The sequence below is a fragment of the Lasiosphaeria miniovina genome, assembly GCF_030549165.1.
Source record: "Lasiosphaeria miniovina strain SMH2392-1A chromosome Unknown B0T26scaffold_6, whole genome shotgun sequence".
NCBI classification, from domain to species: domain Eukaryota; kingdom Fungi; phylum Ascomycota; class Sordariomycetes; order Sordariales; family Lasiosphaeriaceae; genus Lasiosphaeria; species Lasiosphaeria miniovina.
The window spans coordinates 365625-376118 of record NW_026848225.1 but is presented as its reverse complement, the minus strand read 5'-3'; the positions used below and the strand labels follow the sequence as shown (position 1 = coordinate 376118).

Genomic DNA, 10494 nt, shown 5'->3' with positions numbered 1-10494 from the left:
GTGTTGTATGAGTGTGAGTATGAGTGTGAGTATGTGTACGAGTTTGTGTATGAGTGTGAGGATTGAGTGAGTAAGTATATGGGTATGAGTATGAGTGTGAGAGAGTTTGTATGTGTATATGTGACCGAGCATAAGATATACACATGCATGGTAAAGGGGTACGTACCTAAGCAAGCCGAGTAAGTAGCAGCAGACACTACCAGCAAACACCACCATCACACACAGAGCAATCCACGCTGCCGAAGATCATTGAACCAAGCTTAGAAATTCTATTACGTTCGATAAAAAAAAGATAAATGACAAAAACTCGCTTGAATCCCCCCGGGATGGATATTCACCAAAATGAAAACTGGAAAAAATCTACTACAGTATGCTGGCGGTGTCGGCGCCGGGACTGACCAGGTCGTCGAGGACGCTGCCGCGCAAGAGGCCGGCTTGCTCGCCGTCGCCGTCCTCGCGCGTAATACCCGTCTCGACGCCGCCGTTCAAGCCGGGCGCGTCGGTGCCGTCACCGCCGCCACCGCCGGTACCGGTGCGGCGCGTCTCCTCGGCGCCGTTGAGGACATACCAGACGTCCTTCTTGGTCAGCAGGCCCTGCAGCACGCCGCGGTCGCTGAAGAGCACGTAGCGCAGGCCCAGCTTCTGGAAGTAGCTGACGGCCAGGTGCAGGCGGCTGCGGCTGGGTAGGGTGAGCGGGGTCTGGTCCATCCAGGGGCGCAGGTCGAGGGTGGTGTTGGGGTCGGCGAGCGGCTGGTGGGCGAAGAAGGCCTCGGTCTCAGGGGGCAGGGAGCGCGGCGGCTGCGTCGACGTGTGCAGGTTGTAGGCCAGCTCAGCGCGGCTGATGTAGCCGAGGAGGATGGCGTCGCGCGGGTCCGAGACGACGGGGAAGCCGCGGTAGGGGTGGGCGTCGAGGATGGCGGTGAGGCTCGCGATGGTGTGGCCCGTGGCGGTCAGAACCACCAGGTCCTCGATGCGTGTCATGATCTGCGACGCGGGGATGTCCGGGATCTGCATCTCCTCGCTGTTGTCCAGGAAGGGGTACTCGTTGAAGTGGATCCACGACTCGTAGATGCCGCGGCGCGAGAAGGCGTCGCCAACCCACTTGGCCATCATGACGGCCACCATGATGGGCAGCACGTACGTCAGGGCGCCCGTCAGCTCGAACATGATGACGACGATGGAGACGGTCATGCGCGTCACGCCAGCCAGGGCGGCAGCGGCGCCGATGATGGCGTAGGTCCCCGGCGTGATGCAGGGGATGTCGGGCTCGCATGTCCGGAAGGCGATGAAGCCCGGGTGGTTGAGCTGCCAAATCTCCATGATGATGCCCGTGGCGCGGCCAGTCAGGGCGCCAATGGCCATGGACGGCAGGATGATGCCCGCCGGGATTTGCAGGCCAAAGGTGATGGCGGCCAGGAAGAAGCCCAGCACGGCTGCGAAGACCAGGAGCACGATGGTGCCGGCCGAGGCGGCGCCCGTCTTGCAGAGGCCGAACTGATCGTCTAGCAGCATGGAGCACTCGGAAAACAGGTTGGACACCAGCTCCGAGGACTGGGCACGCATGTAGTTGTTGGGGTAGTTGACGAGAGCAGTCAGGAGAGCCACAACGACAACCTGGACGACGGGGCCGGGCAGCCACGTGGTCGACTTCTTCCACTGGGCGACCTTCATGTTGGCCTTGATGAAGAGACCTCCGTAGATGCCGCCAAGGATGCCTAGCATGACAAAGGGCACAAGCTCGAAGCCGTGCCAGCTGGAGGTGTACGTCACTTGGTAGAGCACCAGCTTCCCCGACCGGAAGGGGTCAAAGGCCTGCAGCATCACGGCGGCCGTCATGGCGCACACGAAGCTCTGCCACATGGTCTTGTCTGGGAAGTAGTACGACAGTTGCTATGTAGCAGGGGTCGTGTTAGGATACAGCTGACAAGCGGGAGTGGTAGCGGCTTGTCTTACCTCGAGACTGAACAAGACGCCTCCGATGGGGGACCCAAAGGCGACAGAAATGCCTGAGGCTGCGGCTGCGGAGAGAACCTCCCTCTTCCGCGCTTGCTGGGAGTCAGCTTTGGCAGCGCTTTACGACAGGAAAGAATCCTAACACGTACCTTCATTATTATTTATGTTTGGGAATAACTTGGTAAACAGGTTAGCGCAGCAGCAAGCGACGTGAACTAGGGGGCCTTCTTTTCCCAACCACATGCCGGATGCCACGGCTAGAACCTAGGTAGAGGGCATTAGGACTTAGCATGCCGTCACGGATCTATAACGATTTACGGAGAGGGGCATACCAATCCCAGCGATTTTGTAATCAAGGTCCAGACGCCCAAAAACCGCCTGATGATGAAGCCGCCCAAAACCGTCTTGATCTCGGGAATGCCGCTGTGCTTTGCGTATATGGCGTACTCCCTGACCAATGCGCTCGCCGAGAGAGCAAACAAGATCTGTACAGATGAGTTAGGATTAGGTGAAGACAAGGGACAGAGACAGCAACGGTGCTTCACGCACTGCTAGAACGAGGTAGAAAAAGTACTCTATGAACCACTTGCCGCCGGGCGAGGTGATGCCCAGGGCGGCGCTCCAGGAGCGCCAGCCGCCGCACATGGCGTGCTCGTCGTAGCCAAAGCAGCAGAAGCTCTTGCTGAGGTAGAAGGCGCCGCCGTCGGTGGTGGAGCAGAAGCCGAACTTGAGGTCGCCCAGCCAGTCGGTGGTGACGTCGATGGCGGCGGCCAGGGCGCCGACGGCCAGGCCGGTGAGGACGAGGATGACCCAGACCTGGCTGGCGTCGAGGAGGCGCTGGAGGTAGCCGAGCAGGCCGGCGGCGCTCGAGTGCAGCACGCGCAGGCGCTGGCGCTCCTTTGTGTACTCGAAGATCCAGTCGATGGCCGTCAGGTCCTCGTAGCCGACCCGCCTCCCGGGGCCCTCGACGTACCAGTCCAGCGGCACGCCGTCTTTGGAGTTTGTGTGCAGGCCATCGGCGGGGGCCAGACCTTCAAGCCGTGTGCTGCCCGAGCCCGAGCCAGTTGGACGGTAGCTGCTGCTGCTGCTGTTGCTGTAGGGAGATGCGCCAGCGCCGCCTGTGAGGGCGCTCAGGAGGCGTGCGGGTTGCGAGAGGAGGCCCTGCTTCTGCTTGCGCTTGAAGGACAGCGGCTCGGCCAGGTCGTCACGTAGGGGGTCGTCGCGCAGGATGTCGCTGTCGTCGTTGTCGTCGTCATTGTCATGGCCGCTGGCATGGTGGAGGTAGTGGGCAGCATCGCGATGGCCCCCTGTGCCAAAGGGGTCGCCGTCGAGGCCGTCGGGGTAGTGCGTATTCTGGGGGGTGTTTTGGGGGGGCTGCGCACTGGCACTGGCACTGGAACTGGAACTGGAACTGGAACTGGAACTGGCACCAGCGCTGGCGCTGGCACTCGATGACGACGCGTTGTTCATTGCGTGGGTCGGGGACATGGCAATGGCAGTGGCAATGGTGCAGCAAAAGCAAAAACCACCGACGTCGCATCTGCCATGTCGTGGGCCCGTATGGGACAGATGGCGGCCCTGGATGCTGTCTTTGTGAGGGTCGATGCGATGTTCGGCTCGGCTCAGCAGCTCAGCTCGCTATCGACTCCCGTCCTTTCGTCAGCTGTCTTATCGCCGGATTGCAGGCACTTATCGCACGGCGCCTCAGCCCTCAAGGTTGACCGCCAAGATTGTCAGTGCGCGACCTGATCCGCACGGTGCTGCGAAGTACCTTGCACCCGACGTCTGGATACACCAGGATGCAGTGCCCAACTCGTGTATTAATGATTGGAAGCACACAAGGATTGTGTAAACAAATTTGGACAAAGCTTCCAAGAAAAGGTCCGAGAAGCGGTGCTGAACGCCAGTTTCCATGTCCCCAGAGGGATGGATCTGAAGTAATGTACGGAGTAAAGGTACTGGGTATGGATATTTGTGTAGGTACGGATAAATCGATGGAAGCTTGCTCCAGCACGTCAGGATCCGTTCGGGACGCTAGAATACAGGTGCCTTAGCGAGTGGATGCCAGGCTTGAAAAAACGGAGAGGCTGGCGCACGTGCCATATCTAAGCATTATTCCAACAATAGGCATGCATGCATGCAGGCAGGCAGGCAGGCAATGACATCAATTCCGCTGCTCTCCAAGCTTGGTTTAATTTAAACCAAAACTGCGATTCCGACACGCCAAAGTCGGAAAGCGCAAGTGGAGGAAATCTCGACATGGACACGCCGTCGGCGCAAGAGCAGGCGCAAGAGCAAGAGCAGGCGAGCTCAATCGAGAAAATCAAGACGCTGCTCGCTGCACACGACGACACATCGCGCTTCGTCGGACTGGCCCTGCTCAAGTCGGTGCTCGACAACTCGCCCGACCTTCGACAGCATAAGCATGAGCCTATCATTGTCGCCCTCTGGGAGAGCATCCCACCAAAGTTCCTCGACCGCCTGATGCGCACCGCCTCCCGCCAAAAGAAACCACAAACAACTCAGACCCAGAAACAGAGAGGCGATGCCCGAGACATGCTCGACCTGGCCGTCGCCGTGCTCCACACATTCACGGCCCTGCTGCCCGACCAGGCCAAGAGAGACGCCAGGCTCGTCGGCCGGATCCCCCAGCTCGTCGCCTGTCTCGTGCACAGGTACTACCCACCCCAGCATCCTGCAGTCTGTGGTACCAGCACAACTAACTCTGAACAGTTCAGACGACACTACCCGCCTAGCGCTCGAGACACTCCTGAGCCTGGCCAGCCAGCCAGAGGGCGCCCGCGTCTTGACGGCCGTCGACGACCTGGCGCCCCTGACCGAGATCGCCCCGTCGCAGCCCCTCGCGCTGGACACGCTCTCGCACGCCTTTCTCACTGCCATGACTGCCGCCATCACCGACACCGACAAGGCCGCCCTGTGCGCCAAGATCGACGCCACAATCACCCACCTCGCCTCGTCCTTCAGGGGAACCGACGGCGTCACGCTGCTGGCCTTTCTCGCCGCCCTGCTCCCGCGCCTCGAGCCAGACGTCCTCCCACGCAACCCCGCCTGGATCGCGCCCGTCGTCAACTTCGTCCGCGGCCTGGTCGTCAGCCGGCCCACGGCGGCCGCCCGCGCCGCCTACACCAGCCTCGCGGCCGCGCTGCTCGAGGCGTACCCGCACGACGCGCCGAGCGCGCTCTTCTCCGCCGACGACGGCACGGGTACGGGTACGGGCACGGGTACGGGCACGGCGGCGGCCGACAAGAAGCCCTTCGCGTACCTGCTCGTCAGCCTCGCGCTGGTCGACCTACGCTCATCACTACCAACACTGCTCGGCCAGCCGCACACGCCGCAGCACGCGGCGGCGACGCGGCGCCTGGCGTCGGCCTACGACGTCGTGTCCAACTTCATCGGCTTCCTCATCCGCTCGCTCGACGACGAGCACGCGCCGCTGGTCGTGCCGCCCGACTACGTGCTGCGGCTGCGCACGTCCATCTCTGAGACCATGTCGCTGTCGACCGAGTACCTGCGCGACCGGTGGGACGCGGCCGTGGCCGGCGCCATGGGCCTGCATCCGGACGCCCGACCTGGCGCTCCTTCGAATTCCCGCCTCCCGCTCGCCTGGGACTCGCTGGCCGGGTCTGTGACTGACGACCCGCTGGTCCTGGCCGCCGTGCGCGCCCTGGCCCTCTGGCTGCGCGAGGATGACGGCGAGCTGCTGCGCAAGGAGGCCGCTGGCCTGTCCGACATGCTGGTCGACCTGTACCGCAGCAGCAGCACCGACAAAAAAAAGCCGCTGCTCGACTTCCGTGACCCCGTGCTCGTCGCTTTCGAGGGCATCACGGCCGAGGACGACGGCACCGAGGCCTTCCTCGACAACGGCGGCTGGCAGGCCCTGGCCTACGACCTGGCGGGCATCATGGCGCAGCAGTCGGCAGGAGCTCGCCACGATGACGACGACGAGGTATCCGCTGCCTCGGCGCGCGGCATCGAGGTCGTCCGGCTGCTGATGCATGTCGTCGAGGCCGACCCCCCCGGCCCGCGCGAGGAGTGGCTGGACATAGTGACGAAAGTCGCGGCCTGGTATGTACCCGACCACAATAACCAGAACGCATCCTCCTCCTCCACAGTGGTCGACGAGTTCCGCGCCGCCGTGCTGCAGCTCGTCGCCGCGCTGCTCGTCAACGCCCCGCCGGGCGTGCGCCGCCGCTACGTGCACTCAACGGCCGCCGTCGCGGGGCTCGCGCGCCAGCTGCGCGGCAGACTGCGCGGCGGCGGCGGCGGCGGCGGCCCCGCGGGGCTCGCAGAGTCGCTTGACGATGTCGTGGCGACGCTGGCTGCGCTACGTTGAGATGAGACGCGGTGCGCAGGTACGGGTATGGAAAAGTGGGAAATAGTGGGCTTCTAGTTTTAGCACGGCAAGATGGAAGGCTCTTGAAGAATAGTGTGTATATATGTACAAAAAACTGGACAGGCTGGGAAAGTGAAAACGAAACAGACAAAATAATGAAGCATGAAGTCACACCAAAACACCAACACCTACTTTGTAGCAAACCTGTCTGTGCCCATATATACGTATACGAGATATCCCAACCAGTGACCAGATCACATCTAGACGGGACGAGCGTTACTGCCACGTACAATCTCGGATAGAGGAAAAACTTACATGGCATGGTAGCCTAGACTGGTCCATCTGTGAAACTAGCCCCTTATGCATTCCATCTTGCTAACTATCTATTCATTCAGGCACATCGGAATAGAAGACACAGCCGAAACAAGAGGGGATACAGGCAGCGTTGTGCAATATAAATTAAATACATACAATAAAACAAACAAACTCCATGGACACCGACCTCGACGCCCGACGCCGCCGCCTCGAAAAGAAAGGAGAGCTTGCCCGGCTGCTTATCTCTACCCTCTCTACCCTAGCTAGCCTGGCTTCTCCCCCCCCTCCCCGTCTGTCTACCAGAGGCACAACCCACACGCAACCTGCGTAAACCAGTGAAATGATGCTATGCGTTCCTATTTTTCTTCTTCGTCCGGCCAAGCCTCTTTTTCTTCCCGTTCGTCTCTGCTGGTTCTTCCAGTGCTGCTTCATTCGACCAAGCCTCCTTTTTTCTCACATTTGTCTTTGCTTTTCAATCTCCTACCGTCTTTCGTCTCCTTTTCCCACCTTAACTCTTCGTCTTCTCTCTACTCCTCGTCTCCCTCGTCTGCCTCATCTCCCTCGGCATCCTGGTCCTCCTGGCTGTCAGCAGGAGCAGCAGAAGTCTTGGCCGCCGCAGTCTCCTCCTCTTCGTCCTCATCCTCGTCGTCGTCGGGCAGGAAGCCGGTGGGCTGCTGCTTGAAGCGCAGAAGCTCGTTCTTGAGGGCTTCGCTGGGCTCGTCGACGCGGACCTGCAGCTCGTCGAGGTGCGTCTCGTCGTCGTCCGCGGGGACGCCAATGGTGCGCGCAATGTTGCGCGACCGCTGGTTGCGGATCGTGCTGCGCTGCATGACGGGGTAGTAGTAGACGGCCTTTTGAGAGCTGTCGTCGGGGCCGCCGCGGCGCTGCGACTCGTCGTCGCGGTACGCCAGGATTACCTCCTCGTCGTACTTGTTGTCGTGGTCCATCTCCTTCTCCTGCGACGTCTCATAGGCGCGCAGGCGCGGGAACCGGAAGCAGCCCCCGTCGGCCGTCGACGTGTACAGCGCCGGGTTGTGGCGGTCAGGGTTGTCTACGTCGAAGCGCTGGCGGAACTTCTCGGCCGTCTCACCTTCCGCCGCCAAGAAGAAGTCATAGTTCATCATGTTAGAGGGCTTCGGGTTTCGGACCGGGTCGCGCTCGTGCGCGGCGAACGCTGCCTCGAACGCCTGCTCTTCGGCCGCGCTGCGCTCGATGGGCTTGAAGATACCCGACGTGAGGCGCCTGTCGTAGGTGCTGCTTGTTGCCACAGGGTTGGTGGCAAACTTTACCGTCACGTACGCCCCAGAGTCGGGGAATGCATCGAGATCTGGCAGCAGCGGGAAGGAGTCCACCACCTTGAGACTGCTACGCTTTGATGGGTGCCTGACTTTGGTGCGATCTGCCAGCTGTGCGGCAGCGATCTCGAAGCTCCTGTTGATCCGGCGGCGGATCCACGCCGGCGTGCCCCTGTCGGGCTCCGGGGACGCCTTCCGTTTCTCTGGTCGCTTAGCCGAGGCGCTTGCCGACGGCTTCATGAACACGTTGCCGCCTGGGCGCGGCCGTGATTGCGACGACGAGATATACTCTGTGCGTCTTAGGAAAGAGACCTCGGTTTCGGCAGACTTTGGCTTCATGAGCTGGGCGAGTGTTCTGAGGAGGACCTTGTCACGGGGATGGACCGGGGGGGGATCGGCTGGAGCCTGGATAGCTGGGGGGGGGAGTCAGTACTCTGTCAACAGGCATCTCGTGAAGCAAGGAAACCCACAGCTCTCATCGCCGTCAAAGACGCCCGGCATTCCCACCAGGTCCAGGTGCATTCCGAGCTCGGCATCGGCCACAATGTTTAGTTTCTGCTCGCGGACGAGGCGCGAGGCAAAGGCGGGATCGGTGTAGGTTCCACTAGAGAGGCCCGAGTTGGGGATGTCGAGAAGCTTCGGCGGGTTTGGTGGGGGAGGGAGCGCATTGGAATAGCGAATGCGGGCAATGTAGTCCTGATGGATCATGCGCTCGCCGCCACCGCGAGCCTGCGACGACGACATTACTACTGCAGCCTTACCGTGTGCTGTCTGTCGATGCGATGTCGGGACTTGTCGATTGGATATTAGGTGCAACGATTCGTGGAGAGCGAACGGTGCCGGAGTCGATAAAGCAACGAGAGTTCGTGCAATCAAAGCTGCGCAGTCGAGGCCGCTCAGTCGAGGTTGCGCGGGTCGACGAATTTGAAAAAGGTTTAGAGGTGAAAGGCGCGGCCGCTGCTGCCATTCAGCTGCATGCAGGGAGAGAAGGCGGGCCCACTTTTCCCCACTACCACTGAACAGTTGTTGTTCAGGCTTCAGAGAGACGACTTGGAGTAGGAGTGGCGCTGTTTGATCGAGAATCTCGGTCAACCGAACTGTTTTTCTAGCTGGTTGACTGGCTTTCTCGTCTCCCGAATTTTTACCTGTTTCTTCTCGGAGGCGAGCCACTGCAAGCAAGCAGTGTCAGCTCACAAAAGTCAGCCTTCAGTTGCGGAACACAACTTTGCGGCCAAATCACCATTCGCTCAGCATGCACTGAACTCATACCCACCGTCTCCCGCGCAACCACGTCCATTCTGCGCTGTCGAGCTGAGCTGAAGAACATGCCTACGCAGTAGGTGATCCAAATGTTCTAGATGACGGAAACTGGTCAACCTCCCAACTCCCGTCCCCCGCTCTGCATCCTCGCGCCCCGCCCACTCGGAATCCATCTCATCGACAAATCCCATTTCTCCCCCGAAAAGAACCTAGCTGAAAGCCGCCACCACAGCGATCTGCCCAGGTGAATTATAAATGTGTATGTAACATTATACAGGATTTGTCATGAGTGTCGGAGCGGGGCGTGGTGAGAGCGTGCACGTCAGTCATAATACATGGAGCCGGCGGCCCTCCCTTTTCTATTCGCAGCCGTCCGTGGCTTATGCCCCGTCCCCGCCCATTCTGCTCCGAAGAGGAAAAAAAAACCGCAAAAAAGTGCTCGTTTTGAAAAAGTTGGGCAAAGCGCCCCGTCTGCGAATTCGCTCCATTCCCTGCTCACGAGCTGTTCTTGTTGTAGCGCGCCTTGCCCATTGTGAAGGGGACGTAGCGGTACTTGATCATGTGCTGAATTTGCTTTCGCACTACGCGTGAAACGGTCAGCTTTTTGTCTGTTCTGGTGCAGGAAGGGGGAGACGCACTCGTCAGGACAAATAACATGATCCAGTACATGACCAGGACGGGCCAGAAGACGGGCACGTTGAAGATCTCAAACCAGGCGCACACAAACGAGATGGCGACGGCGCGCGTGGCCGAGTGCCAGAACTTGAACTCGGGCAGCCGGCGGATGAAGGGCCGGAACTCCTCGTCCTGCTTGGTCGGGAGCGAGCCGACCGCGCCGTCCTCCATGTCGTTGTCGATGGCCTCATTGGACGGGTCGAACTTGGGCTGCAGGAAGGCCAGGAACAGGTTGAGCAGGTAGATGCCGAGGGCATAGGCGACTGTCGTTGCACAAATCCTTGGTTAGCGAACCGGCGCTACCGCTTTGTGGCTCTTGGCGAGGCGCAAGCACGCAGGCAATTGCCACTCACCGATGTACCACCCTTGTGCGATAAACACGCGGATGAAAAAGATGAACAGGCCGACAGCCGTGCCAGCCCACCGGTACAGGACAAACGGCGTCGACTTGTCAAGTAGCGCTTGGTATTGCTGCAAGGGAACAAAAGGTCAGTCACGATGCCGTCGCAAGACACTAGCCCCCCTTTTACCCCTATCGAGAAGAGGACGGGAGCAAGCTGGGGAGATGCGCACCCTTTGGAGCTTGTTTGACTGGGCGGTAAAAGTGCTGAAAGGCGTAGACGGCTCCTCTGTGGACTCCAT

At 60.3% G+C, this 10494-nt stretch overlaps 4 protein-coding genes across 4 annotated transcripts; 1 reads left to right on the top strand and 3 right to left on the bottom strand.

The window, feature by feature from the left end:
• Nucleotides 1-245: 245 nt before the first annotated feature.
• B0T26DRAFT_720296 (chloride channel protein) lies at nt 246-3928 on the bottom strand. The gene is made up of 5 exons (XM_060442474.1): nt 2503-3928; nt 2286-2438; nt 2103-2217; nt 1954-2045; nt 246-1890 (listed from the first exon to the last, which is right to left on the bottom strand). Exons 1-5 carry the CDS (start codon nt 3439-3441, stop codon nt 364-366), a joined length of 2826 nt encoding a protein of 941 aa, XP_060292358.1. The 5' UTR covers nt 3442-3928; the 3' UTR covers nt 246-363.
• Nucleotides 3929-4111: 183 nt separating this feature from the next.
• On the top strand, nt 4112-6485 carry B0T26DRAFT_874220 (Neurochondrin-domain-containing protein). Its single transcript, XM_060448030.1, has 2 exons — nt 4112-4628; nt 4687-6485. The coding sequence occupies exons 1-2, from the start codon at nt 4213-4215 to the stop codon at nt 6305-6307; spliced, it is 2037 nt and encodes a 678-aa protein (XP_060292357.1). The 5' UTR covers nt 4112-4212; the 3' UTR covers nt 6308-6485.
• A 766-nt stretch (nt 6486-7251) lies between these two features.
• On the bottom strand, nt 7252-8661 carry B0T26DRAFT_616595 (RNA polymerase II-associated; the record flags this gene model as incomplete). The annotated part of the gene is made up of 2 exons (XM_060435997.1): nt 7252-8330; nt 8388-8661. Coding segments are annotated over 2 exons (1353 nt in total), but the record flags the coding sequence as incomplete, so codon positions are not given.
• Nucleotides 8662-9672: 1011 nt separating this feature from the next.
• On the bottom strand, nt 9673-10494 carry B0T26DRAFT_678527 (retrieval of early ER protein Rer1; the record flags this gene model as incomplete). Its single annotated transcript, XM_060440239.1, has 4 exons — nt 9673-9758; nt 9816-10115; nt 10206-10323; nt 10426-10494. 4 exons carry the CDS (start codon nt 10492-10494, stop codon nt 9673-9675), a joined length of 573 nt encoding a protein of 190 aa, XP_060292355.1.

Coding starts and splice junctions, on each gene's coding strand:
- B0T26DRAFT_874220 (XM_060448030.1), top strand. CDS start 4,213: ATGGACACGCCGTCGGCGCAAGAGCAGGCGCAAGAGCAAGAGCAGGCG. Junction 4,629..4,686: donor GTCGCCTGTCTCGTGCACAG/GTACTACCCACC, acceptor AACTCTGAACAG/TTCAGACGACACTACCCGCC.
- B0T26DRAFT_720296 (XM_060442474.1), bottom strand. CDS start 3,441: ATGTCCCCGACCCACGCAATGAACAACGCGTCGTCATCGAGTGCCAGC. Junction 2,439..2,502: donor TTTTCTACCTCGTTCTAGCA/GTGCGTGAAGCA, acceptor TCATCTGTACAG/ATCTTGTTTGCTCTCTCGGC. Junction 1,891..1,953: donor GCGTCTTGTTCAGTCTCGAG/GTAAGACAAGCC, acceptor CCTGCTACATAG/CAACTGTCGTACTACTTCCC.